The sequence below is a fragment of the Frieseomelitta varia genome, unplaced genomic scaffold, assembly GCF_011392965.1.
Source record: "Frieseomelitta varia isolate USP_RPSP 00005682 unplaced genomic scaffold, Fvar_1.2 scaffold_471, whole genome shotgun sequence".
Classification (NCBI taxonomy): domain Eukaryota; kingdom Metazoa; phylum Arthropoda; class Insecta; order Hymenoptera; family Apidae; genus Frieseomelitta; species Frieseomelitta varia.
This window is the reverse complement of record NW_025110225.1, coordinates 156,833-183,342: the sequence shown is the minus strand read 5'-3', so window position 1 is coordinate 183,342 and position 26,510 is coordinate 156,833. Positions and strand designations below refer to the sequence as shown.

Genomic DNA, 26,510 nt, shown 5'->3' with positions numbered 1-26,510 from the left:
AGTATAGGAATATTATTTTTATATTTAATAAGATAAAAAAGATATCAAATAGTAAGTACAAATATTTCATCTGTGAGAAAATGGCAAATCTACAGTATAATTATGTAAGTAATAGGAAACTACATTACAGACATTCAACGCTTTGTAGACGAGTCTTCTAGGAGAGATTTTTCGATTTCGTTACCAAATCGTACTCTATATTTTCGTCTTACGAAATCCCAATCCACTACATTTTCGATTCTTATTGAATATTTCAAAGACAATTGACTTTCCAATGGACTTGATTGAAGTAATGGAAAGTTAATGACATCATGTTGCTGAGATAACAATCCATTGTCCTAAGTAAAAGGAGAAATTTATTGCTATATTTTATTTATTTATTATCGACTTTTTACTTACCTGACTAAATGTGTGTCCCGCAAATAAATGCATTATACCAGTTTTACGTTCGCGGCTTCGATTTTTACATATTTTGCCAATATATGAAATCCAGGAAGTAATGAGATTCAACGGCGAAGGTGCAGTACGTGTTCTTAAAAAAGATGTTTCGAACTTATATTTATTGCAAAGCAATTCGTCGTGTTAGTTATAAAAATTTTTCCTTTTCTTTACAGTAAAGAAGTTTGATTTTGATATCTACATATTTTGTGAATTACTTACTTTTGCATTTTACGTATAAGTTTACTTAATCCATATTTCCACTCGATGTCGCTTTGTGACTGAATACTTTGATACGTATCGGACATCATTGCGATTAATAGATTGATTAGTACAATAACACTAACCAACATGTACAGAGAGAAGGATATCTAGCAAAATATGAAAGCATTGATTGTCAATCCTTCAAGTATAAATCATGCACGATAAGGAGTTGTGAATATTGGTCTGACCTTAAAAAAGTATATCGTCCAATTTGGTTGCATCTTTCGTTTTAGCGATACCGTGAAATCATCTGTATCCTTTTGGCCGAAAATAGCGAAGAAAAGATTCTCCGTAATATCGATGGGATTCACTTTCACTGAAAGAATGTAATCAAGCGTCTAAGATTGTCAAAGATATTTTTAGAGGAACGCAAAAATCACGTCGTGTCTTGAATTATATGATTTACTTTGCGTGAATTTGCACTGTAATCGTTGCGTCCCAGTTGCGAAATTTAATGATATTGATTGAAAGAAAGAGATATATACAGCATGAAATGCGAAACATGCGATGGAAATCAGATGAAAACACAGGGAGGATAGGAGCAATTTCTATATTGAAGAAGGAGTATGATTTAAATAGTTATAAGTTATACGTAAAACTGGTGTGTTTTGAACGATACTTGATATATGAAGAATCGAGTGATTGATCCTGATCAATGAAAACGGTGTCATGATTCGATTCAGAGCTAATTGAACGGCAGACGGTCGATGCACCGATTTCGCGATACAATTCAAATTTTGCAATTACGCATTCTGTTGATTTGTTGTAAGCATCGTGATGTTCGGCCAATGAGCATGCACGCATGCATTCAGTAATATTTCGTTTACTCAGTGGAATTAAGTTACAGCTTTGTTTAATAGTGTGACAAACAAAGAGCACAACAATACGAGTGATCATACATATACATAGACTAACCATTAAAGGTACGTTAAGTTCCTATGCATTGTTGCTATACAGCATCATTCCCTTGGTAGTCTTCTTTAAAACATGACTGAGAAGATAATCGTTGTATCGATGTGAGAGGGGATAAAAGGTCCACGAATAATAAGAGAATCACAGAATGATCCGATTAATTTGGATGTTTATTTTAATAAGAAAGATCGTACGAGACGAGACTGTACATGTCTAAAAACGATAACGCCGTTTTATTATAATGATCCAAGATCAACAAGGAGAACAAGTTACGTTAGATTCCCTTTTAATAAATATGCTGATTGTAAAAAATGATCGATATTCAAGATATAGAAGTAGATACAGTTTGGTTTCCTGCCACAGGAACACCAGCCAATGAACTTTCTAGAGCAGCCGATAAAGGTTCATGTTCTGTAGATTCTTTCGATTCTTCGGCATGTTTTTCGATCTTTTCACCATGAAGATCACGATATTTGCGCCGGACCGCTTCCCAATCGACAACGTTGTCGATTCTGACAGCGTTACTGAACGATAATTGGCTACCAAGAGGACTGAGATGAACAACCGATAAGGCAACGCTATCCTTGTGAGCCACCTGAGACTTTTTCACTTTGGACAACCACTTGGCGCCCATTCTGGACCGCGCCGAAAGAACATTGGTTCTTTGCAGTCCCATCAAGCGGACGAGCGATGGTCGTTGCTTTTTCGCAGCACGTTTTTTGCAGAGTTTGTACAAATATGTCATCCAGGTGGTAAGAAGATTCAATGGTGATGGCGCTGTACTTGTCCTGCGCATCGATAAACGTATCTGATCAATTAGAATTTCCACAACCAATTGAACGAACGTGTTTCGTTCAAATTGTGCGGGCATATGACAATGTTCGTTATCGCATCGGAAATTGATACTGGTTCTATCTCGATTTCGATTCTCGAAGGGTATATGCTACAGGAGAGCCCGGCATTTTCTGTTTTTTTTTTTTTTTTTTTTTTTTTTTTTTTGTTCTTTTATCGTGCAACGATTATAAATCCTTACCTGTGCATATTTCTAACGAGCTTACTCAATCCGTATTTCCACTCGATGTCGGACTGAGCTTGTATCCGTTGGTAAGTGTCACTCATCATGGCAATTAGTAGATTAATCAGCACAACCACCGAAACCAGCATATAAATACCGAAGGTGAGCTTGAAGAGAACTTTGGTCCAGTCGGGCTGGATTGAATCTTGAACCTTGAATTGTTCGTGGGTTGTCTGACCGAAGATGGCGAAGAACAATAACTCAACGGCCAGTACGGGACTCATCCTGACTGGAAATACGTGGGAACGATACGTCTCGTGAAAACTTTGTGTATCGCGATAGATTTCATGTTCTTCAATCTTTGTTTGTATGTACGTACATGTTGCGTATATTTGTATGCGTGTAAGTACATGCGTGTTTTCTGTTGGCCTTGACTTTTGTTTTTTAAGTTAGTGTCACTATGGCTAAATGCTAAGTCGTAGAAGGACACTTTATTGTAGGACTTTAAACTAAGGGATGCGTTTGTAAGGAGGAATTTAGACAGCTCTGGCTGAGCAATCGTCTAAAAGTCCTGTAGTAGAAGGGAATCCAAAAGGAGTTGTAGTGCAGTTGAAAAAGGGGTAGCCATGCTGGATCAAACGTTTACAAACGCACGATACGATAGTTGTACTTCTCTATCTCGTGTTCGCAAGATTACTTACGTAAACTTCGAAATGATAGCACGTTGATTATATTTCGCGAATAGCCGGTCGATCTTCAAAAGACGCTACGAATCGTTACCTAGAATATATTTTGATGCCGTAGCTATTTTCTATGCGGTAGTAGCGCGACGAGAATTCGTATAGCCACAGGATTGCGTTCGGTAAACTTATCAAATTTGCAATCGTCGAATCGAACTTGTGTTTTTCCCGAGGCGAAGAATCAGCTTCTTCTAGATGGGCGGTGTTGTAGTTGTTGGTACCGTTGAGGAGTTGGAAGCAGTCGGTGCATTATCATCCTCGTTTTCGTCATCCTCGTTTTTGGCATCCTTGTCCGCTTCTTTCTCGGGCTCGTTCCCGGACAGAGCCAAATATTTCTTACGAATCGAGTCCCAATCGACTACGCTCTCTATTCTTGTAGCACTATTGAAGGACAATTGACTTCCAAGGGGACTCAAATGTACCACAGATAAGGTTACGCTATCTTTTGGTCTGACTTGACCTTTCTTCACTTTGGCCAGCCATTTCGCGCCCATTTTCGATCTAGGTGAAAGACGGTCACCTCGCTGAAGTCCCATCATATGGACTAACGAGGGACGTTTTCGTTTCGCAGCGTGTTGCTTGCACACCTTGATGAAGTACACGATCCAAGTAGTGAGCAAGTTAAGAGGCGATGGGGCGGTGGTCGTTCTGCAACACGGAATCGTGTGTCCAGCCTATCCCGCAGATTCATTTCACGAGTCAACAACTACACGGTGACGGAACATGCGGCGCAAAGGCGATTCAATGCGAGGAGAACTGATAACGAAAAGTAGCGTAGAGTAGCAGACTTTTGTTTGGAGAATGCGGATCGCTTCCTTAGCATGAGAAACGGAAATATAGGCGGATATGTATAAATTTCGATCGCGGGTCGTGTGAGATCCGAACTGTTCTTGCATACGATACACGTTTACCGGCTTACCTGTGCATATTTCGGATTAGTTTACTGAGTCCGTATTTCCACTCAATGTCCGATTGCGCCTGTATCCGCTGGTAGGTGTCGCTCATCATGGCGATCAGTAGATTAATTAATACGACTACTGAGACCAACATGTATACGCCAAAGGCCAACTTGAACAGGACCGAGGTCCACTGCGGCTGATTATTCTCGACCTTCAGTTCGCTGTGGGTCGTTTGGCCAAAGACAGCGAAGAACAGATACTCGAAGGCAAGTACAGGATTCATCTTTACTGGAATTCGAGGCACACACGTTTCTTGATTTGTCTTTTTTTTTTTTTTTTTTTTTTTCGTTCGGCCTGGTTCGATTTTCTTCCGCGACGTAATGGGATTAGGCGAGNGAGAGAGTAAGAGAGAGAGAGAGAGAGAGAGAGAGAGAGAGAGAGAGAGAGAGAGAGAGAGAAACAGAGATGGAAAGTTGCACCCGGGAACCATGAATTCGATACCGCCGTGGAGTTTTCACTGCGTTCATTCGGATGAAATCGAAATAATCCAACGATAGAATAACGATAACGATAAAATTCGGTTTTCACGGTGAAACAAGGGAGGAAAGGGGGGCGGAGAGGGAGGAAAAGGATATTCGAGACCGAAAACCATGGCATTTTCCGTCCACGTAATCGATTTACGAGGAGTCATTCGTCCCCGGCGTTTTTCTCTGGCGAGGCAAACGTCGCCGAGGCACGAAAGCGAGGTGGAAGCGTGCCGCTCGGTTTGGACCGGAGAGACCGCGTCCCCCTACCTCGATCTCGCTCACCCTACTGCCACTCTTTCCATCTCCATTTCCCTTTGTAGTTGCGTTTTCTCGTGGTTGCTCCTCACTCTCTATTTTTCATCTCTCTCTTACTCATTTCTGTCATCCATCCACCCTACGAACGGTCGCCAGAAAATTCTCTTGTATCGATCGGCCAAAGATGGGGAGACCCACGTCCCACGATTTAAGTCTATTTAATGGCGATACATTGTTTAGTATCGCGTGAGCGCTCTCGCCTAATACAATTCCACCGAAATCGTCTCCCCTTGCTTACTGTTTGCCCTTCCTATGTAAAATCGCCTCCTCCTCGTATCTCGTTCCCCGACGCAATCCTAAAGCATAAAACAGCTAACATCCGCAACTATGGAGCATCTTCTTTATGCCACCTCTCTTTGCACGTGTATTTTTTTTTTTTTTTAACGCTGACCATGGTTGGTTGTTTCTATTTGCAGAGATGTTGGCAGGAATTAATAAAGCTTTTGGTAGAGCCATACGGATTTTTTCTATCAATTTCTCGGCTACGTTCCATATTTGAGCGTATTGTGCTCCGTGAACAATAACTCATCTCGATATTGCCGGCCTGGCTCTCGTATCCGGCGGTGGACCACCCCCTCTCTCTCTCTCTCTCTCTCTCTCTCTCTCTCTCTCTCTCTCGCTAACCTTCCCTTCTCTCCGTCTCGTTCTCGTGGCCGTTCCCAGCCCGCTGTCTTCGTTCGCTTTTTCACTTCTGCCTCTGTTTCCGCCTTTACATCGATAAAGTCACCGGCAGTCGCGATTTTACGACTTTCGAAACGGAACTTTCGCCTATTAAAGCGTGGCTCGTTAGCCTAGCGACGCGACGCTGGCCGTCGAACGTGCTCGTAGACACAACTGGTTCGATTCGTTTAGACGTCGACGCCAATTCGTGTCGCGATCCGCTTCTGGCTTTCGTTTGTATATCAAAGGCTGCCATTTTTCTGATATTTCGACGAATCTGAGCGCTCGTCACCAATTGCAGTAAACTCCCGTACAACTCCCGGGGATACGTTCCACGTTATATGGTACATGAATTGTCGGGCGAATTTGCGCAAGTTCAAACATGTCTCTAAATTATAACTGTAAGCAAATTCAACATTTTACAGTCGTCAAAGTGGCTACCATCTGAAATGGCTTCATATGTTTGTTGATGTGAGTCAGTTTGAAAGAATGAATGAATTCTAAAAAGAGTGAAATACACACTTGTATTTTATTTTTTTAAGTTGAATAAAAGTAATTTTCTTTTATGTCTTTAAATGTGCGTGTTATTGTTTCAATAACCCTTTATCTTTTTAAACTGTCAATTTCATTGTGCATATACAGAGTGGGTGAAAAATCGTAGTACAACCGGATAAGGGGTAATTCTACGTAAAAAAATAAAGGAAAAACGTTGTATGCAATTTCTTCATTCAAGGCTCCGTTTTCGAGAAAATCGAATTTGAAGTTTACTCAATTACACAATACAATTTCTTTATCATGTATTCTATTATCGGTTGCCGCTGCTCGTCTTAATGATAATAATAGGATACTGTAGGAAATAAATTTAAATAAATAAATTTCTCAAATAAAACATGCCAAAGAAGAAGTGTACAAAGAAAGTATTAACAACATTGTACAACTAAAGCAAAAAAATCTTCAAATGTTTGAAAAACTAAAAAATAATAATACGTTACCATCTGTTCAGTTATCTTTAATTCGTCGAGCATAATTACGTATGCAACAACGAGGACATTTCCAACTTGTAAAGTAATAAACTTCAAATTCGATTTTCTCGAAAACGAGGCCTCGGACGAAAAAATTGTATACCACATTTTTTCCTTATTTTTTTTTACGTAAAATTAACCCCTGGCCGGTTATACTACGATTTTTTTACCCACCCTGTGTAAACAATAGGTCAGTGTTGTCAAAGATTTGCTTTTTTAAAGAAAAAAATCGAAAACTATGTCAAAATGTAAAATATATACACGTGGGACTATTTATCGCGTTATACGAGAGGAATTCGCAATTTATTCGTCGCTCTGTGTAGAAGTTTACTGTACATTCCTTGCGACTTGTTCCAGTCAGTCGCGAAGATCGCGATTCGTCGAGAATTTTTGACACTGCGATCGCGACTGGTCACGTGATCGTGACTAACAATCGACGATCAGGAAACAGCAGCGAGGACAAACATGTCCTGATTCGACGCGGTGGATTTCTGTTGGCGCGATGCGACGTAGCGCAGCGCGGCGCAGCACAGTCCGCACGAATTTACCGAGGTTCGATCCAGGGGCAAGCGTAATTGCCGCTGGGAGGCACGTACGCAGCGACAGGTCGGCTTTAAAGGAGCCACGGATTCATTGGTGCGTTTACGTTTGCGTGGCACGTGGGTGTACTCGAGGAAAACTCTCGGCGGAACGGTAAGTTGGAACGAGAAGCCGGGTAATGAAGGATGGAAGGGCCGGCTGGCCTGTGTTTGAGAAGCACTAGTCCGGTCTCCCGAGAGTGGTCGGTCTTCTTCTGGATATCTGACGGAGGAGGGTAGGGGTACGGCCCGAGAAACAGGAACGGTGGTACGGCTGGCCACTTCCCAAGGGAACTCGTTTCAGCTTCGTCTCTCCCGCACACCGGTCGGTACGCTCGCGTAAAAGCTCGCGTTCGCGAGAGTGAGAAACCAGGTTATATGCAGATACATACTCGTTCTTCCCGGCCTTTCTTCGACGATAGTACACCGTCCGTTCTTCCTCTCTCTTCATTCCCACTTAGCCGCCCCCTTTTGCTCCGCCGTCACCCTCGTTTCTTTCCTTGCCTCTGAAACGCTCAACGGTACCCTCAGGTACGATATGGCAATCGCTCTGGGCTCTCGTTTTCTCTGTCTCTGCCGTCGTATCGCTCCGACACTCCGCCGTACTCCTTCTCCTCGTGCCTTTGTTCGTCAACGTCCTTCGTGTCTCGCAAATCAACGCAGCTTCTTACTTTCGCGCTTACTACCTTCGCCGCGGGAGGGACAGAGGAGCAGACGGCTCTGTCTCTCTCGCGCGTTATTTGCATCAGCCGTGCGCGCGTTATCCGTTTTCTTTGACGAACAGTCGATTGAGCATAGAACGCGGGATCTCTTTCCGCGTCTAATCCAACGTTATTCCCGATCGGCCGTAAGAATCCTCATGACGGTGGATTCCACGTCCGAATTACGAGGCGCGGCGAGAGCGGACGTTAAGAGAAGATCAGAGGAGTTTCGTCGTATTTTCCCTCGGCTAAATCCTCCATCGTTGCCCGTACCCCGCTCGCGAGAACTGGATTACTAGGGATCCGGTGAAACGCGCGTCCATGCGATAGGTTGGCCGGACGGTCATTCCGCTTTAGCTGTTCTCCGAATCCACCTCTTTCCCGGCCATCCTTTTTTCCTTTTTTCCTTTTTTTTTTTTTTTTTTTTTTTTGCGTTTTCTCTCGTGACTGCTGCTTCGTGTCGTTAGGCTGGCTACTGGTGGACTCGCTATGTATGGATGCGGGTGTGGTATATCATACGTACATTGGAACGAACGAACGATCGAACGAACGATGAACGTACGAACATGCTCATGCTAATACAGACGGGCCATGCTTGCGAAAAACGTTGAATGCATGCCGGACGTTCCGCGAGCTTCGATCCACGTTGTGTAATTATTCGGTGTTTTGTTCTTACTTTCAAGGTGATATACTTGTTATTATTGTGTTTCTATTCCGTTGGTTTCATTTGTTTTCTTTTGTGCCAATACGCAAGAATCCGCGACAGTAAACTGATTCGAGATGCATCGAGGATCTACAAAGCCGAGTGTGTTTTATCGATCATCTGATTGCGTCGACTTGTCGCGTGTTCTTCTTTCTACTCCGAATTCACGGGATTCACAATCGACTCGTTTGCTTTGGACGATGAGATGCAGCATGCAGACGGCGAGCGTTTTTTTTTTTTTTCACTTTCCCCCCGTTCTTTTTCTCTCTCTCTCTCTCTCTCTCCCTCCCTCACCCTCACTCTCTCCCTCTCCCTCTCTTTATCTCTTTCTCTCTCACTTTCGCGCTCTCTAATCCTCCTTTCTTTCTTCATCGAACATTCAGGTGGATCTCGCGCACGAGCGAACACGTATGTACGTAGAAAGAGAACTATTTACCGTGCGCATGCAAGGACAAGATCGGACGTTTTGCTGCTTCCCAAGATCGTGAGGAAATACACGCAAAGCGACCGCGGCTTTAAAACGAAAAGGTGGATTCGAAGGAAAACAGGGAGGACGTTCGAGGCAGAATAAAAGAGTTGAAAACGGGAAACAGGCTGAATCGATTTCCGGTGGTTAAAGACAGTCACGAAAAAAAAAAAAAAAATGGAGATGTGCGTGCGCCGGGTGGTACATCGGGATCGAATGCCAGGATATGAACCAACCCGACGCTTTTCGAGGTCGTACTTCGACTTGGCCGATTGGTAGTGACACACAAAAACACGCATTGCGCAAAACTCGGACAGCAACGAGAAAGACAACGTTACTCTTGTATGTTTATAGAGATGCATACGATGCACAACAGAGGCTGTGGAGAAACGCGCGCTCGATTGGCGCCTCCGTGAAATAAGAAAGAAGCCTGCGGTGGTCGCCAACCTACTCGGCGGGATGCTATGATCTCGAGATCGAAGTCGAGATCGAGGTCAAGATCGAGCCGTAAACACCGAGTAGCTGCGATTCGGACTCGCGGCAAAAAAAAAAAAAAAAAAGAAAAGAAAAAAAAAAAAAAAAAAAAGAAAAGAAGAAAAAAAAAAGAAACTAGGATTCTGGAAAAGCATCGAATTTCGTGTTTTCCTTTCGTACTGTGTGAAAAATGTTTCAGGGATTCGTGATATCGATCGTCATACAGGAAATAAACATATAACGAAAATTAAACATGATGCGAAGGCGGTCCTTGCGTCCTCGACGGATAGAACTCGTCATCACTCGTCACAAGCCCGAATCACAGCACAGGTTACAGCGGAGTGAGAGAAACATTTCTCGCGACGTTGCAAATATGTATTTATGTTAATTGGAATCAGGCAGCAGTCCCAGCAGGCAACAACACACATCGGGCAAACGCACAATGCAGACGATACGACACCAAGAAGAATCGTGTCCTGCATTCCGTTGTGCACGTGTCATTGCCATTCATCTCGCGTTCTGTTCTGGTTGTGGTTCTCGTTAACGTTCCCAATCGGCTTTTCAAAACTTACTATCTCGGGAGCTATCGTCACAACACTCATTCTTTTTCTTGTAGCGGCCGTAGCGACGAGGAGGCGCCGTCGATGGCGTCTCCATCATCCATTCCGTAACATTGGCCAACAAATCTATTCATTGCAATTGATCCGATTATGCGTTTGCATCGAGATAATTAGGCTGTTCTATGGTACTTATAATCGGGACAACGAGATAGGTCATAGTCTTCGTCTTCGTTCGAAATTATTAAATCATCGGCGACCTGCGTCGAGGGAAGGCTCGATAGTGTTGATACGATACTAATTTTACAGTGACAGCTCGCTTAGGTTCAAAACTCGTCTAAGTGTCGAGGCATCGCGACGGAACATTTTCATTGCCTCGAATAATTCAAACGATTTCAAATATTCTAGTTAGGAGGAAAAGCATCGAGTACGCGGGTTTTTATTCGTGTACTTGCGTATCGCATGTTCGCGGTCCCATCGACCGCGCCGCTAGCTTATTATCGTTTCTTTTTTTTCTGCAGAGTGGCTACGATCGTATATTCGAGGGATAAAAGACAGGGGGTAAAAGTCAGGAGGCTATTTCTCTCTCCCTTTCTCTCTCTCTCTCTCGTTTTGCTAAGATTCTAAGAAAAATCAACGGCTAGTCATATGCGTCGAACTTACCGTCGTGGAAGGCGCCCTTCTTCTTTCTGTCCTCGCTGCGTGCTTCCGCAATCGATTGGTTCTTGAAGGCTTGGTTCAGCGCGACAAAGTGCATCGAGAAACCAAACACAAAGATGGCCAATACCGCGAGAAATCTCGCGAGATCCTTCATCAGGTTACCGATGATGATCGCCCACGGTCCAAACAGATGATGAAACGAGAGGAAGTCGAGGATCTGCACACAGGCAAGCAAGAAGCTCAGGGCGAATAGCTGGTTCCTAAGGTAGAGCAGAGTTGGCCAGTAGTTTCGTTGAACCAGCACGAAGCCCATCAGATGGAATGCGACTCCACAGATGCCGAATAGTAGCACTGCCAACTTGATCCAGCCTAATCCGCTCTTGTCACTGGGATTAGTCAGCTCGAAGAGCAACAGTCCGGACAGCATTACAAGAAGGCACCATTCGTACCAGTACGGTAACAGGCTGGCTCTTACTACCGGATATATAGGAATTATACCGACCAGTAAAAGGAAGACCATCAGATATATGTGAGACGTAAGGTACGACATGAATTTTATAATGGGAACGTTGTTGTACTTGTGACCGAGTGGAAGAGCGAACACCACCCAGACTGGCGGACAGATGAGAAATGCGATAAACAGAAGGATCGTTCTAAAGGCGTTCCAGTTCAAGCTGCCCTGCCACAGTTCTTGAAGATACCGCTGCACCACCGTATGCGCGATCACTTCCTTCTGCTCGTTCTCGATCAGAACGTCCAAGAATTCCATGTTCCGGCGGTCCATCGAGGTAAGAATCCTTCCAGCCGAGTCGGCGCCTGCGGCCAGAGCTAACAGTTCCGTGGCCATCGCTTCGCATTGTTTGCCGGCGGCTATCAAGTCTTTAGCTCTCTCCTTCTCCTTCTCCGACAGTTTCATGTAGATATTGGAAAGCTTCGCTGCCGTGTCTACCGGTGCCGGCGATACCAGCACGAATTCCTCGATCGGTTTATTGTTGTTGCTCTTACTGCAGACCATCATGTTATAAACGAACTGAAAGACCAACGAGTTCGAATCGATCGAATGCGATCACGAATGAAACCCACGGTCGGGGGAGGAAAGAGAAAAGTTAAGAATCGCGTGCCAGCTATCTAACGGCTGTTACTCGCCAAAATTTATTGGTTCGAGGTAAGCGATGATCGTTGTTCACGTTAAAAGTTTTGAAATTCCAATGCTGTGCCAATTACTTTGTCGATGCTTGAATTTCGAAAGAAAGAAGCAATTGAAAGGAAAAGGAGAAGAAAGATACGAAGAAAAGCAGCGACGATTGCGGCTTACCCTCTTGTCCTCCATCAAGGCGTATGTATCGTGCTCTTTCTCCATGAGATACTTGAGCACGTCGTTATGGCCCTCCGAGGCGGCGAACCAAATCGGCGCGCTTCCGAGATTGGTTTCGCTCTTCGGCGAGGCACCGCTTTCGACCAGCAATTTAACAACGTCGAGATAGCCAGCGCGAGCGGCGCAGTGCAACGGCGTCCAGCCGTTTTTATCGGTCGCGTTTATTTCTGCTCCCTGGCCGAGCAGAACCTCGACCATCTGGTAGTGGCCGTGAGTCGCGGCGATGTGGAGGCCGGTTTTACCGTATCGATCCGAGCTGTGTAACAATTCCGCCGATCTGCTCAACAAAAGACCCACTACCGTGATGTGACCTCCGAAACAGGCCAAATGAAGGGGATTGAAACCGTTTTCTGTGGTCGCTGCTTCCACCTTGGTCAAGGATTTGATGTCAGCTCATCGTCGTTAAAAACTAGCGATGAAACTTAGTTTGAATACCTGTACACCGGCCGAGTTCAACAGTAGTCGTACGACGTTTTCATTTCCGGAGTAAGCAGCCAGATGTAACGGTGTCATTCCAGATTCACTTCCCAGTTCTCCCACTAGAGAGCCACCAGTTGGGGGATCGGACTTCACTGTCCCAGGCACGTGAGTTAACAATTCCCGCACAGTATCTGAAGAAAAAGATCTATTGTTCTGCCGCTTCGCAGGATAAAGTTCAACGAGGAGAAGCTCTCTTTGACGAGCGATAGTATTCGTTTTGCAACAACTGGTTAGTGTTTGTTAGAGTTTCCTACACAACTCGAAACAAAAGTCTAAACTATCGCTCGTACCGATATCATGTCGTCATCGTCAAAAAAAAAAAAAAAACGAAGATTGCTTTCTTGCTAGAGCTTTCTTACCGGCTTGACCAAAGTAGGCGGCAACGTGAAGCGCGGTAACCCCAAGTTTCTTGCTGGATATACGAAGAGACTGAGAAGATCGCATCACTTCCAATACCTGGCCATGCCCGTGTTGTGCGGCCAAATGGACCGCGGTAAATCCCGCCCGATTCTCATCGGCGCACGAGGCGCCCGCTCTGACTAACGCTTTAACAACTTCGGCGTGCCCTCCTTCAGCCGCCAGCTGGAGCGGCGTCGCTTCGGTTAACTTGTTTCTCGCAGAGATGACACCTTGCCGATCGAATTTCATCAGCTCCTCGATCACGCGTACGCTGCCTTGCATCGCCGCTATGTGAGCGCAAGTGTTTCCATCTTTGGTGCATGCCATCACTAGGCTCGGATGCCTTTGAAGGAACAGCTGGGCAACCGCTGCGTAATTGTTCATGGCCGCAGCATGAATCGGCTTCTGGCCTTGATCATCCGTCGCGTCTATACTTGCCCCGAGTTCGAGTAGAAGCTTGCACACTTCCAATTGGCCAGCGCCAGCTGCCAAATGAAGAGGTGTCTGCTTTCTCAGCGTAAGAACGTCTATCGCAGCCCCGTGGTCCTGCACGAGAAACTTGACGAGATGCGAGTAGCCGTTCATCGCTGCCAAATGCAATGCCGTTCTACCGACTCTGGATTTCGAGTTAATAAACGCTTTGTTTGCCAATAACGCGTCGCAGACTTGTAAATAGCCGTGCTCGGCAGCCAGATGGAGAGCGGATCTACCTTCCAGATCGAACACGTCTACTCTCGCGTGATTCGCCAGCAGCGTGGTCACCAGCTCCATGTGGCCACGATGGGCAGCGATCAGCAACGGTGTCCATCCGACGGCGCTCTGACGATTTAGGGCTTTCTGTACTTCCGTAGCTGACATACCGTATATCATTTCCGACAGAACTTCGTTGTTCCCAGCTAGCGCGCAATGATGGAACGCGGATTCTTGAGCCTGTTTCGTCTGGAGCGAAACATCTGCTCCACCCTCCAGAAGTGCTCGAATGACAGCACGGTCGTCGCCGGGTGTTCCAACTTCCGCCGGTTCGATCTGCGCGGCGTAATGCAGCGCACTCGCCCCTTCGTTTGTCAAACTGTTGACGTAGGCGGTCGCTGTTTCTGCACCTTTCCTTCCCTTCACGAACTCGATCAAGTGTCGCACCACGTCGGCCTTGCATCCCCTACAGGCCAAGTGCAGCGGCGTTTCTCCGTTCTGTCGATCAGCGTGTCATCGTGGAACAGGGGAAAACGAAAGGAACGGATAGAGAGAAATTATACCTTGGATTTGTACATGGGATCCCCGCCATCCTCCAGAAGAAGCTTTAACGTCGCCAAGTTGCCATGGCTCGCCGCTACGTGCACAGGTGTTTGACCATCGTCGGTGGTTAAATTCGGTCCTGCGCCAGATTTCAGTAACATCAGCGCACATCTGTCACCGTCGGGAACTCTGGCTGCTATATGGAGAGGTGTTTCCCGAAGCTTTCCACCTCGTACGTGAACTTCAGCCCCGTATCCCAACAGAGTCTCTACTACCGCAGGTTTTGCATTCTCCACGGCTATATGCAGTGCCGTATAATTGTCGTTCGTGGTCGCGTCCACCTGGGCAGCGAGAAATATTCAGTCAATTCACTTGGACGAATTTTCTCTCCGGATTAATCACGGAACAAAATTCGACTTCAGATTCTCTGTTCTAATACCTTTTCACCTCGTTGCAAAAGAGTGCTTATGATGCCGACATGGCCGTACTTGGCCGCCGTGTGAATCGACCGGGCACCACGTTTATTCGGCATGTGCAAGTAGACGCCCTTCTTGAACAGCATCGTCGCGCATTCCGAGTGGCCATTCAACGACGCTATATGCATCAGCGTCGACCCGTCCTTCGTCCTCTCGAATATACTAGCTTTAAATTTGTCGGCCAGCAACTCAATAATGGAAGCGTGTCCGTTCTCTGCTGCCAGATGCATCGGGGTACGATCCTGATGATCGGTGATGGAGGCCGATGCTCTGACACCGTAAAAATACTTGACGAGGGTTTCGTCGCCCTCCGCGCTCGCTATGTGCAGCGCAGTTTGTCCATCGCCCTGAAAGGATATTCGCATTCAAAGATATTTAAGGACCCTTTTCTCGAAGGTACGTAACGTCTCTCTCTCTCTCAGTTCCGAGATCCGAAAATTCTCGCGTACGTTCTGCATATCCACAGCCGCCCCGTAGTCCACCAATATTCGCACCATGTCGATGTCCCTTCTTCGGGCCGCCAGATGAAGAGCCGAGTCACCTATGGTGGTAGTGGCACGGAGTTGATCCGGTGCCTGTTGAGACAACAACTCCCTGCACATCGATTGATTCCCAGCTTCCACAGCCAGCAGCAAAGGTACCTTCCCTTTCTGAAAAATTGTCACGATGCAACCATGCTCTTCTCGAAACAGTTCTCTATAGACTACGGTGCAGTCTCGCTTCGGTGTCGGGAAACATTAGACGACTGGTCGGATCGATTTTTGCGAGGGGCAAAGGAAAACGAATTCGCCTTACGATTTCCATAAATAGCCACATTCGTAAATGTTGAAATCGCATAATCTAGCTCGTTTGCGAGACAAGGAAAGGAGGCTGGGTTAATACGCGTGCGAGAAAGAAGAGGGAATAGATGTAAATGTGCAGAAGGAAATGGTGAAAGAAGAAGAAGAAGAAAGAAGAAAGAGACGAAGAAGAAGCGAACTAGAAGAGAATTATGACAGTTGTTCGGTACCAGGCCGCGATAGTCCTGAGCGATCATTCGCGTCACGCGACGAACGTGGACGAGGATCGAGAGTGATACGCGATAGAAATCACACAAAAAACTGTTAATTCGATCAGTGAATGCCTGACGAGCAAATACAAGAAATTTAAATCGTAAAAAGAAAAAAAAACAAAGAGAAGAAGAATATCAAATTCTGGCGATTTCTTTGACATGTATTACTTACCCCATCGACTTTCAACCTAATGTCCCGACCGGCGGCAGCCAGCAACGCTCGTAAAATAGAAGTCGCTGTACCTGTTTGTCTGGATGCGACCAAATGTACAGCAGTTTGTTGCCTGGACTGTACTCGAAATGGTAAAAGGAACATCATCACGTACTTGAAATAGTTAATGAGTTAAAAATACGGGAAAAGAAAGGTTCATACTCCGCCTGTGGCATAAGGGTCGACACCCCGTTTTGACAGAAGCAATTTAACGACATCCTCCCTGGAGTACATAGCCGCGATGTGGAGAGCATTGTAATTGTCCTGCGAAAAACGGAGACGAATTTCGTCAACGCAATGGACTTTTCAGCGAGTAATCGACGCGGCGATTTCATCTTCCTATCGTAGTTGCTTCCGCTTGATCGAGCCGAGTAGCCCCGGTTGTTAGATAATAAATCGCAAGAGCGGGATTCGCTAGGTCAAGTGGCTAGTATGGAAACGGGGTTGTAAATCGCGTTTTGCCGCGCCCAGAATAAAATGAATGGCTTATCGTCGGACAATTTGAAAATGACGTCGAACCGTTACGTTGGGTGGGGCTGAAATCCCTCGATTCCTGCGATTAGCTATTTGTCCGAATTAATGAAGGGGCGCGACCAAGCTTTTTTTCGCGAAACTCCTGGCGATTCCGGAGTTTGCGTAATCGCGGAAATACCCACGGAAAATGGCTGACTTGGGAATTTTTTAATTCGCTGGGGGTTTTCTAGAATTGGTCAGGCACACGTACAACCACGTAAGCATGATTACCGCGAAGAAACGCGTCGATAAAATCTGGAAGTCGCCTAATCAGTTCCTAGAATCGAGCTACTTTTTCGCCCTAGTGACTCGTCGGCCTACTTGCTTGCTTACTTTCTAACCTCGGTAAACCCCTTGGCCTTGGCCCTCCTTCACGCGATCTTACCCTCCTTTGTTCGACTTAACAGGGATTACAAGGAGATCGTTAACTATACGTGTTCCATGGTTTGCACTCAAATATTACGTGTCGCAACAACGCAACGCCGCCCGAGAATTTATTCGAAAGCCAATATTGCCACTCGAACGATATAGCGTCGTTCTTAATAGGAAAATGCCTATCACCTCTTTCCCAAAAATCATGAGAAACTGTGAAATTCATCGAATCTATCGATTTATACGTTTTACTCATTAAACTGCGACAACTTAAATACTTCGAATTTCTTGGAATACTTACGTTATTCCTGGCGCCCACATCCGCTCCCAGCTCGATCATTCGCTCGAGCAATCCTGTGCGATTGTCCTTCACTGCGTACATCAATGGTGTCATGCCCGTCGCCTGGAAATCGAAAACGTTCATCGTATAGTGTTCGAGACATAGACAATGGATTGCTTTCTTAGCGAGAATCTTTTTCTTCGACTAACCGGGTCCATGATACTGGCAAGAGGAGCGACGGGACCATCCTCTCCAACATTTTGCATCGCCTTCTCCAGAGATTTGAGCAGCTGGTCCACCGGTGCCCATTCTCCGCGCGCGGCAAGCCCGAGGAGCTTTTGTGCTGCTTCCCTGCTGGTCGCCCCAGCAGATCCAGGCTTACTTCCAGGTTGCGTTCCATCTGCGCTCGTTCCTCCGCCGGTGCTTCCCACCGACGCCGATCCTCCGGCATCATCTTTGTTTACGGGGCTTTCCTCCTTGCTGGAGGGATTCTTCTTTTCGTCCTTCCCGCCCGATGTCTTCTTACTGTTACTGCTCATGGTACTCCGTACGCTCTTTCATCGTACAGCCCCGACATGTTTTACAGTCGAACAACGACTTCGTTTGCCACTTGAAAATTTACGTCTTCTGATTAATATGAAATGATTACGCTATTTTTTCTCGCGATATTTCTCGGGAATGAAAATGAGAAAATAAACTGACGATGGAATCGAAGGTCGAGCGACTCGATGCGTGCTAATCGTACACCCTAACGATTCTGAAGACGTTACGTAGCTTGCGAAGGGTTGCCTTCCCTCGACTCTCTCGCTGCTCGAGCAGGATCGACCAATCACTGTCACGGCAGTGTGCGAATCCACGGGGTAACACTAGCAACCAACAACTCGATTCAACCTTGCCTAACCGACTAGCCTTCGTCTCGTTGAACGTTAAGAAAATGCGGTGGTGAACTCGGTGGTGGTAGCAGTGGCGGTAGTGGTGGTTCGGTGGAGCCGAGAAATCTACCACGATGGTGGGGAGCAGAAGGTGGTACGGTGGTGGCATGGTCGACGTCGACACGCGACTTCCGGCGCGGGCCAGCAAGCACGCCATCCGCCTATCTAGAGTCCCTCGGTCTCAGACTTTAACTGCTGCTACTTTCCTTACTCCAACCGATTTACCTACATATCTCTTCTTTTTTCGCCTAGCTATTATACATTTTCTCCCTTGCTTTTGCATCGCGACATTCCAACGGAGAAGCTTTATCGATGATTCATGTCTTCGTTATGTCTTTAATTGTTACTTTTCAAAGATAAGTTATTTTTAAAGAGATATGTCACTTTATCGCAAAGTTGAATAACTGAATAACTGCATTTGATAATCAAGTCAAGTATTCTTTATGTACATACGACGCATTAGTTATTCGTATTGCACAAGACAATCTTGTTTTCGTACAAGAAAAAAAAAAAACAGGAACGACGACAATGTATCAAAGGTCAAGTGAGCGTGGAGAGAGAAAACAGCAAATATTATAGTTTAGTTACGTTGTTAGCGGTTAGTAACGTCAATGCTGTTAGAGTCGAAGCACTAATATACGTAATAATATATATATCAATATAATATATATTATATAATAATAATAAATATAATAATAATAATAAATTATATATATATATATAATATATATAACTAATAAACACTGATATAGTTTGGTATTGGCTTAACGATCGTTAGAGGTTGAAGAAATGGTTCGTTTTTCAATAACCACGAGTTCGTCTCTGTTTCGAATCACAAATTTCTATGTACGTCAGAGAAATATTTGCGGTGCAGAGAATCCATTACTTGGTGAGTAACGAGATATTTATAGAAAGAGCGTATAACTCTAACGAGAAACAAGTTATCTAAGCGTGTTTTTGTGTAATGTGTCTTCAAGCTTGGAAATTACGTAACGTTTCGGATCAACGATCTCGATTGTTTCACGAAGGAACGGCTGCGCACATGGTGCAGCATGGAAATGTGCCTTTGACCGACGAGCCCATTGGAAAGTTAGTGGAGATAGCAGCAGAAAAGTGGCCTGATCGAGAATGCGTGATATCGCTACATCAAAACGTACGGCTGACATTTTCGGACGTCGTTCGACGTGCTGATCGTTTAGCTGCCGGTTTAATGAAACTGGGTATGAAACGCGGCGATCGTCTTGGAATCTGGGGTCCTAACGACGTTGAATGGTTAATTACCTTCATATGCGCTAGCAGAGGGGATTTCATTCTTGTCGCGATCAATCCTAACTTCCAACTGGATGAGCTCAACTATTGCATACAAAAGGTCGGCGTAAAGGCTGTGATATCACCTGACAATTTTAAAACACAAGATTATTCACGCATGCTACTACAAGTCCGGCAAACGTGCTCCACTTTGGAGCACATAATTATCTATTCGAAGGATCACGTGACGTAAGGAAACGTCCAGCATGATTGTTTACAATTTCTAAATCCTACATATACGAAACGAATCGTCCCCTGGAACGAACCGATGTGACTCTATCTCCCGCGAATGATATATCCGAGTTTCCTTGGAATTTTGTCTAATTTAAGCGAGGGGAGGGACAACGCGCGATAACTCTTGGTATCCGGCACCGGCCGGTCGATAAAGGGACAGGTCGGACGCGATCAAGTACGTAAATCCTTTGTCCTTAGGAAACGCGGTCGTATCGAGCCTCTACGCGAGGTAAATTCGTCGCGGTCGGTCATTCCAAGTGATAAGTTAGATCGGACGAGGTCGCCCGCGAATGCTGTTTTAATGTATGCTCGTTCTCTGGTTCTCGCGCGATTTGTTGACTAATCATGAATATCGCGTACGATATGCGGCAACGCACAGTTTCCACTCGACTTGGTTAGTTAGAATAATCGCTGGATCACGACGCGTGGGTTTACTATCGCGACCGTACAAATGATTCGTATGCACTACGTGATATACACGGTCATTCCTTTCGTTTTCGTTTCGTCGATTCGAAGCGAATCTCACGAATGAGATCGAATCGCAAATCGATAGTAATTCGAACGAAAGGGCGGAAACGGGTTAGCCGAAACGCTTGGTAATTTCCTAAAAGCGCGACGTCGAGTCCTGTAATTTCACGCCACAATCAGATAGGCTATACCGATTGACAAACCGATTAATAGTTTAACACCACCCTTGCCCGCTCGATCTATTTTCACTCGTGTCTCGTACCTAACTTTTCAAAGTTTTGCCTGATCATCGGTTCAATTTGATTAATAATCTTCTGCGAAAGGGAATCACTGACATGCAATTAGGTTAATGGTCAGCCGCTACCCTGCGTTACGTACACTTCGATTTCGTTTCTACTATGCATTGCCATTTTTTTTTCTCGCGATCGACCAACGGGTTTTTAATTGTTTGCAGTGGGACTCGTCGTTTCAACGATGTGGAGCAGCTCGCATCCAGGATCGAGGTTGAGCGAATCGCGGCAGAACAGGATCAAATATCTTGTTATAATGGTAGTAACATACAATTCACTTCGGGAACCACTGGCAAACCAAAAGCCACTCTGCTGTCACATAGCTGTTTGGTGAACAATTCGAAACAGGTAGTATCGGTTACCAGATTATTTCAACAACGCTCGATTGAATACAATGTCACATCATTTTTTCGGAATTTCAATTGTTTAGGCTGCCATAAGAGCAGAGTTCAACGTCGGACAAAAAGTTTGCCTAAACGTTCCGTTTTTTCACGCGTTTGGCATTCTTAAAGGATTATTGTGCATGTTTCACGCTGGTCTCACGCTTGTGTTACCAAGCCCTTCATTTAATCCTGTAAAATCGTTAAATGCAATAATACGAGAGAAGTGCAATGTCGTTTACGGTACTCCGACGATGTGGGTAAGTAGTGCGATAAACAAATAAAATTCTCGTTTGTTCGTGTATTATTACCCGACATTGTCGTTATTCGCGACAGATTAATTTATTGGATGTTCATCAACAACTTCAACCGCCGCCAATAACTTTAGCGTGCGGTGTCACCGGTGGTTCCCCTGCGTCGCCGCAACTTTTCAACACAATAAGAGAATGCTTCAACTTTGACAATATCAAGGTAACGAACAGACTCGTGGCATCGATTCGAGCGCGAAATTTATAATAGAACCTCGGACCATGTTATTTTAATTAAACAGACTCGTTCTTCGAAGGAACGTGTGCAAGCGCGCCTCGATGTTCAAGGTAATTGTATTTATGACTACAAATTGTACAATATGAAAGTAAAGTATACAATGCATATGCACGTATATGTAATAACTGTAAAGTTAGATTATCGGTTAATGGATATGATTTTCAAAATTCGTAGAAAAAAACTTGACGAAGGTCGTCGACACGACGACAGGATCGTACTTAATTCGGCTCGACATAACGCGTCGTGTTCCCCGTGTTATCTATGCACATATCTTGCACAGGCAACTCCTCGGTTCGTATGCATGAATACGATTCCACGAGGAGAAATATCGTTTCTTCGCTTCGATCAATAACGTTCTCTTTCGCGAAATCGGGTTCCGAGGTTCTTCGTACGTCGTGAATCGTTACCATTCACCGTGTTTCCCTGTACGAACTTACGAATTACCGATTCCCGATGTTTGACAGACGATATACGGGCTCACAGAGACGACGGGGATCATCTTTGAATCATTGGCCAACGAAAGCGCCGAATTAACGAATAATACAGTTGGTCATTTAGCCAATCACGTTGAAGCTATGGTAAATAAAAAGTCGTACGAAATCTGGTATTTATTATTCACGAAATAGATATTTTCTTTTCCTTTGAAAATTCTTTCTCCTTCGAAAAGGTTGTCGATGAGAACGGGAACGTTGTGCCATTCGGTACTCCCGGAGAACTCTGGATTCGAGGGTACTGCAATATGATGAAGTACTGGCACGACGAAGATGCGACGAAGAAGACCATTACCAAAGATGGATGGTTGAAGACCGGCGATCAATTTGTCTTAAGATCGGATGGTTATGGACAAATAATTGGAAGGCTGAAAGACATGTTGATTCGGGGAGGTGAAAATATTTTTCCAAAGGTAAATCTAGGCGCCTAGATTCGTTGCTATATTCAACGCTTTTTATTTAATGAATCACGTTGCAGGAGATCGAGGATGTATTAATGACACACCCTCTAGTGACTGAGGCATATGTTATAGGCGCCTACGACGAAGTTTACGGGGAGGAAGTGTGCGCATGCGTGCGTCTTCGAGAAGGCGCGAGTATGAAAAAAGAGGAGTTGAGAGAGTACTGCAAGAGTCGTATAGCTCGTTTCAAAGTGCCTCGTTACGTAGAGTTCGTAACGGAATATCCGAAAACAGCGAGCGGGAAGATACAAAAATATAAATTGAAGCAAGAAATGGAACGAAATGGAAGAATTCCCACCAAATCAAACTAGAATATTACCACGGTGATTGGGAGAAACGCAAAGTAATATGTAATTTACAATTGTCTCCTTGAATTGACTTTTAATAAATATTTAATAAAAGATAATATTTTGCGTTAACGATATTTTTATCTTTGAAGAAGATAAGCAAGTAAACGTGGTAAACGCTGATGTAATGTAGAGATCGCCACATGTCCGTTTGCTGAGTTATTGTCGACGAAGTCGGCAAAGTAGAGAACTATTCCAAACGCGACTTGTACAATACTTACCATCAATTCAGTGAAGCATGTTAACATTTTGTTCAACTAGAGTTTGAATTGTAATATCCTTTCGTAATTTCAGGATAGACGAACAAGAATAAAAATGGAATTTTGATTTCAAAAATTAACTTTATTCCAACAAGTGTACTTGTGGATGGGACAACGTTGATATTCGGGAACTCTTGTTCGGATTCACATTTTCCACGACAGCGCGTGTCAGGGTTGTTTTTACGCTCGTGCAAAGCCCTGGTGCTTGCCAACTGTCACGACACGTCGCGGTGAAAAACAGCGATCGGTGATCGATGACATCGGCACTGTACCAGGAAGCAAAGGATAATGACGCGTGGCGTCGAAAAAAGGAAGGAAGCCATGGAACGTGGAGATAGGAAGCAGAAAACCAGCAAAGAAGAACCCAGGATCGAGTAGGAAGAGGAATTGAGAAGGAGAATGAGATAAGGAGAGGAGAAGAAAGAAGCCATCGAAATCCATGGATTCAAGAGGGGCACGTGTTTCAGGTGGCGTCTAATTGAGGATGGATGCCTCGGGCAACGAGTCTCGCTTCTCCGAGACTGGAGACTTGGAAGAGGCGTGCATTACTGCGGCAGATGGTGGTCGTGATTGCAGCTGCTCCGCAACGAACACCTGCCGTTTTCTCCGGCGTCTATCGAGATGGACGAAATCACTGTCCAGCCTCCTTCTACCCTTCTTTTTCTTCAACTCCAACTTGTCTTCCTCTATTTTCCTCTTTTTTTCTTCTCTCTTTCTCTTCTATTACCATCGAGCAGACGGCTGCATTCTGTCTGAAAAGGAAACAGATGGAAATAGATATTAGACATCGATCGTTGTTTGCTAGAATTTCTCGCGACGATACAAACGTCGTTTCCTCTTCCTCGGTTGGTAGCGTTTTATCGAGCCAGAGGGAAAGTGATTTTTGTCACGTAGAACTGCTAAGGAGAAGTGTTTTTTAAATATCACTATCGCGAACGGAATGGCAAGAAACCGGTCGGAGATGGGTTGTAGTTGGAGCTAGTCTGAGGAGTAGGAATTAATTCTGGCGGATGGCCAGAATGTACGGGCATAGGAAGTGAAACGCGAGACCGAAAGGACAGAGGCAAAGGGATGATACTGGCATCGAAGTAAATTCGGCCGAGACAGATTCACGCGGAAAATTGTGCGCGAAAATTGGTGCACCGTGTGCCGGCTTGACAGCCGGAATAGACGAGCGTGACCACGATTTCTCCTGTCGGGGAAAGGAGTTAACGAGCTGTCAAGTGTCACCCGAATCGAGTCCGTTCCGAGTCACCGATAAACGTCGATGCAGCATCGTCGTGGTGGTGGTTCTTCTCCTTTGGCAGATGGTCCGCCTTCCGCTCTACCGTTCGGACTGTATAACCCGTGAGACGAGACAGGTCGAAATTTCTTTCGAACCGGAGGATATAATCGATTCGCCTTTCGTTGTGGCTCGATTTCCGTCAGTAGTTGGCGACGCATAGCGAACAATAAGAGAGCGGTGACGGGATAAGAAAATGCAGGGAGGAGAGACAAAGATGGAGCGACGGGAGGGGGGATAAAGGATAGGTAGCGCGATCGGATGGAGAGGAAAAAGAATGGAAAAAATTCCAGAGTAGTAGGCGGAGAATGGCGGTAAATTAAATACGGCAGCAGCCCGGAGGGGGTTCGTTTAATCGCTTAATCGAGACTCCAGAAATGCTCGCAGTGAACGGAGGCTCGCGCGCTTTTCGTTTCGTCTCGATGAAAGCACTCGAAAGGGTCGGCAATTACTTAAAAACGAAGTTGTGCACCATCATCGCCGCCGTTTTCTTTCTTCCTCATCGGGCCGCGTCTTCCACGATTCCACCTCCTTTTATCTTGTCCACTTCTACGGTTGCTTTTACGTGGTTTTTCACCAAGCTATATCCGTCCGGAGAGTCTGCCTGGAAAAAGGTGGTCGCGACGCGGTAGCCAACCGTATGGACCGTCCTCTATTCGGATAACGACAGCAATATCCAAATAGTAAAACGGATGGCAGCCGACTCGAGGGCACGGCAAACACTCGAATAGTGGCTGGATCGATGAAAGGTACGCGAATCGCGGCAACCAGCGTAATAAAAGAGTCCGACCGCGTAAACGTAATCCACCTCCTTCCCCTCGAGCCGCCGCAGCCGCCGCCGACTCGCTACTAACTACTAAAACCAGTCTCGTCCGTTTCCCTGAATTCTTTGCGTTTCGAACAGCGTATCTGTTCAAATTTTCAGACTGCTGTGGCGATGACGTGGCTACAAAACGAAAATTGATGAGGGTTTTTTTCTTTTTTTCGCGTGCGACGTACCTCGCGACCTGACGTCTCGAAAGATGTCGCGCCAAGTTGAAGAAAGCGCTTCCCTTCTTGGGTGAATGAGCTGAGAGATGCTCACGGCCCTCGTCGTCGTCGTCGTCGTCGTCGTTGTTCATCCTTTCAGGACATTCTCGGCTTCCGGTTGGAGAACGAGAGAATGGACCGGAGTGTCAGCGAGAACGGAGAAAGCTATGAGTAATAAGGAGGTCCCCTGCGAGACGGAAGAATATTTCGTCCCGGTTGCGACACGTATACCATGGTAGACGCGTAGACACGTAGCGTTCGTTGAAATCGAGGTTACGCGGCTTCGAGCAAGTCGCCGATCGATATTCTTATTCCAGCGACGATCGCGATGTTTGAACGCTACTCGACCACGTCTACCCATTTCGACTGCTCCTCCGGAGATCGATCGCACAGACTGAGGTAGAACGAAGGGAAATTCGCGCGAACACGGCGAATTACGCGTTCGAGAAATAGGCAACAATGAATCCTTAGCCGAGGCGTAAGAGAGCACGTTTTTGCGAAATGATCGTCGAAAAGAGAACGAGGAGACGACCATGGAAAAGAGAATGAACGAAGGATAGGCGACCAGATGGAATCGCTGCTGCGCAGCGAATCTCGGTTCCGCGTCTTTTTACCGAGCAAAAAATCCTGGAAGAAGCTTAATGGAGCGTCTCTCGAGCAACGGAATGATCCGTAGAGGAGAAGAGCTCGCGAGTTTTTCTCGCCTTCCGAATCGTAAGGCTGCGCGCTGCTACGGAAATCCCGCGAGAGGGGTCCAAGATTATCGCGTTCCCATAAAACGAACGACAATTCCCTCGACGGGGAGAGAAAGAAACGCACCGGAAATGGAGACAAAAGGAAAACGCTCGACTCGTCCCGACCTGACCGAGGGAAACGTTGTCCTCGAGGAATTCGTCGAATCGGAGAGAGACGCGCGCGCGATGACGAATCCTTACTTCCGCTTGTCCGCCTACGTTGAAGAGAAACAAGTTTACGAAGCGCGACGAAAGCACGCGGCGCTCAGCCAATTTTACGCGTCCGTTATCGCGAGGGAAATATCAATGAAAATATATTGATCACGCGAAAGCGTCTTACGGATAGACAACGAGAGAATAAGAGAGAGAGAGAGAGAGAGAGAGAGAGAGAGAGAGAGAGAGAGAGAGAGAGAAACAGAGAGGGACA

General features: G+C 45.6%; 2 protein-coding genes across 6 annotated transcripts; one reads left to right on the top strand and one right to left on the bottom strand.

Annotated features, from left to right (window-relative positions):
• Positions 1 to 4: 4 nt before the first annotated feature.
• LOC122532782 (serine/threonine-protein phosphatase 6 regulatory ankyrin repeat subunit A) lies at positions 5 to 18,578 on the bottom strand. Of its 5 annotated transcripts, none has more exons than XM_043661868.1 (15): positions 17,531 to 18,573; positions 17,343 to 17,444; positions 16,319 to 16,420; positions 16,118 to 16,234; positions 15,344 to 15,544; positions 14,858 to 15,241; positions 14,439 to 14,759; positions 13,146 to 14,373; positions 12,742 to 12,917; positions 12,247 to 12,675; positions 10,935 to 11,961; positions 891 to 1,018; positions 661 to 809; positions 400 to 532; positions 5 to 338 (listed from the first exon to the last, which is right to left on the bottom strand). In XM_043661868.1, exons 1-15 carry the CDS (start codon positions 17,858 to 17,860, stop codon positions 135 to 137), a joined length of 5,031 nt encoding a protein of 1,676 aa, XP_043517803.1. In that variant the 5' UTR covers positions 17,861 to 18,573; the 3' UTR covers positions 5 to 134. The 5 variants fall into 5 exon arrangements, with proteins under 5 accessions (XP_043517803.1, XP_043517800.1, XP_043517799.1 ...); XM_043661864.1 differs by lacking the exons at positions 5 to 338; positions 400 to 532; positions 661 to 809; positions 891 to 1,018 and adding exons at positions 3,327 to 4,017; positions 4,289 to 4,556; positions 10,287 to 10,400 and having other exon boundaries at positions 17,531 to 17,948; positions 18,024 to 18,578; XM_043661863.1 differs by lacking the exons at positions 5 to 338; positions 400 to 532; positions 661 to 809; positions 891 to 1,018 and adding exons at positions 3,327 to 4,017; positions 4,289 to 4,556; positions 10,287 to 10,400 and having other exon boundaries at positions 17,531 to 18,578.
• A 237-nt stretch (positions 18,579 to 18,815) lies between these two features.
• On the top strand, positions 18,816 to 22,847 carry LOC122532783 (medium-chain acyl-CoA ligase ACSF2, mitochondrial). Its single transcript, XM_043661869.1, has 9 exons — positions 18,816 to 18,895; positions 18,988 to 19,142; positions 19,231 to 19,750; positions 20,718 to 20,901; positions 20,984 to 21,193; positions 21,270 to 21,404; positions 21,944 to 22,057; positions 22,147 to 22,383; positions 22,449 to 22,847. The coding sequence occupies exons 2-9, from the start codon at positions 19,043 to 19,045 to the stop codon at positions 22,740 to 22,742; spliced, it is 1,794 nt and encodes a 597-aa protein (XP_043517804.1). The 5' UTR covers positions 18,816 to 18,895; positions 18,988 to 19,042; the 3' UTR covers positions 22,743 to 22,847.
• Positions 22,848 to 26,510: the final 3,663 nt, after the last annotated feature.

Excerpts from the sequence above, each read along its gene's own strand:
- LOC122532782 (XM_043661863.1), bottom strand. The coding sequence starts at position 17,860 with ATGAGCAGTAACAGTAAGAAGACATCGGGCGGGAAGGACGAAAAGAAG. Across the intron at positions 14,374-14,438 it reads ATCCCATGTACAAATCCAAG|AACGGAGAAACGCCGCTGCA; the intron begins GTATAATTTCTC and ends GCTGATCGACAG. Across the intron at positions 4,018-4,288 it reads CTAATCCGAAATATGCACAG|AACGACCACCGCCCCATCGC; the intron begins GTAAGCCGGTAA and ends TCCGTGTTGCAG.
- LOC122532783 (XM_043661869.1), top strand. The coding sequence starts at position 19,043 with ATGGTTCGTTTTTCAATAACCACGAGTTCGTCTCTGTTTCGAATCACA. Across the intron at positions 19,751-20,717 it reads TATTCGAAGGATCACGTGAC|TGGGACTCGTCGTTTCAACG; the intron begins GTAAGGAAACGT and ends AATTGTTTGCAG. Across the intron at positions 21,405-21,943 it reads TCAACTTTGACAATATCAAG|ACGATATACGGGCTCACAGA; the intron begins GTAACGAACAGA and ends GATGTTTGACAG.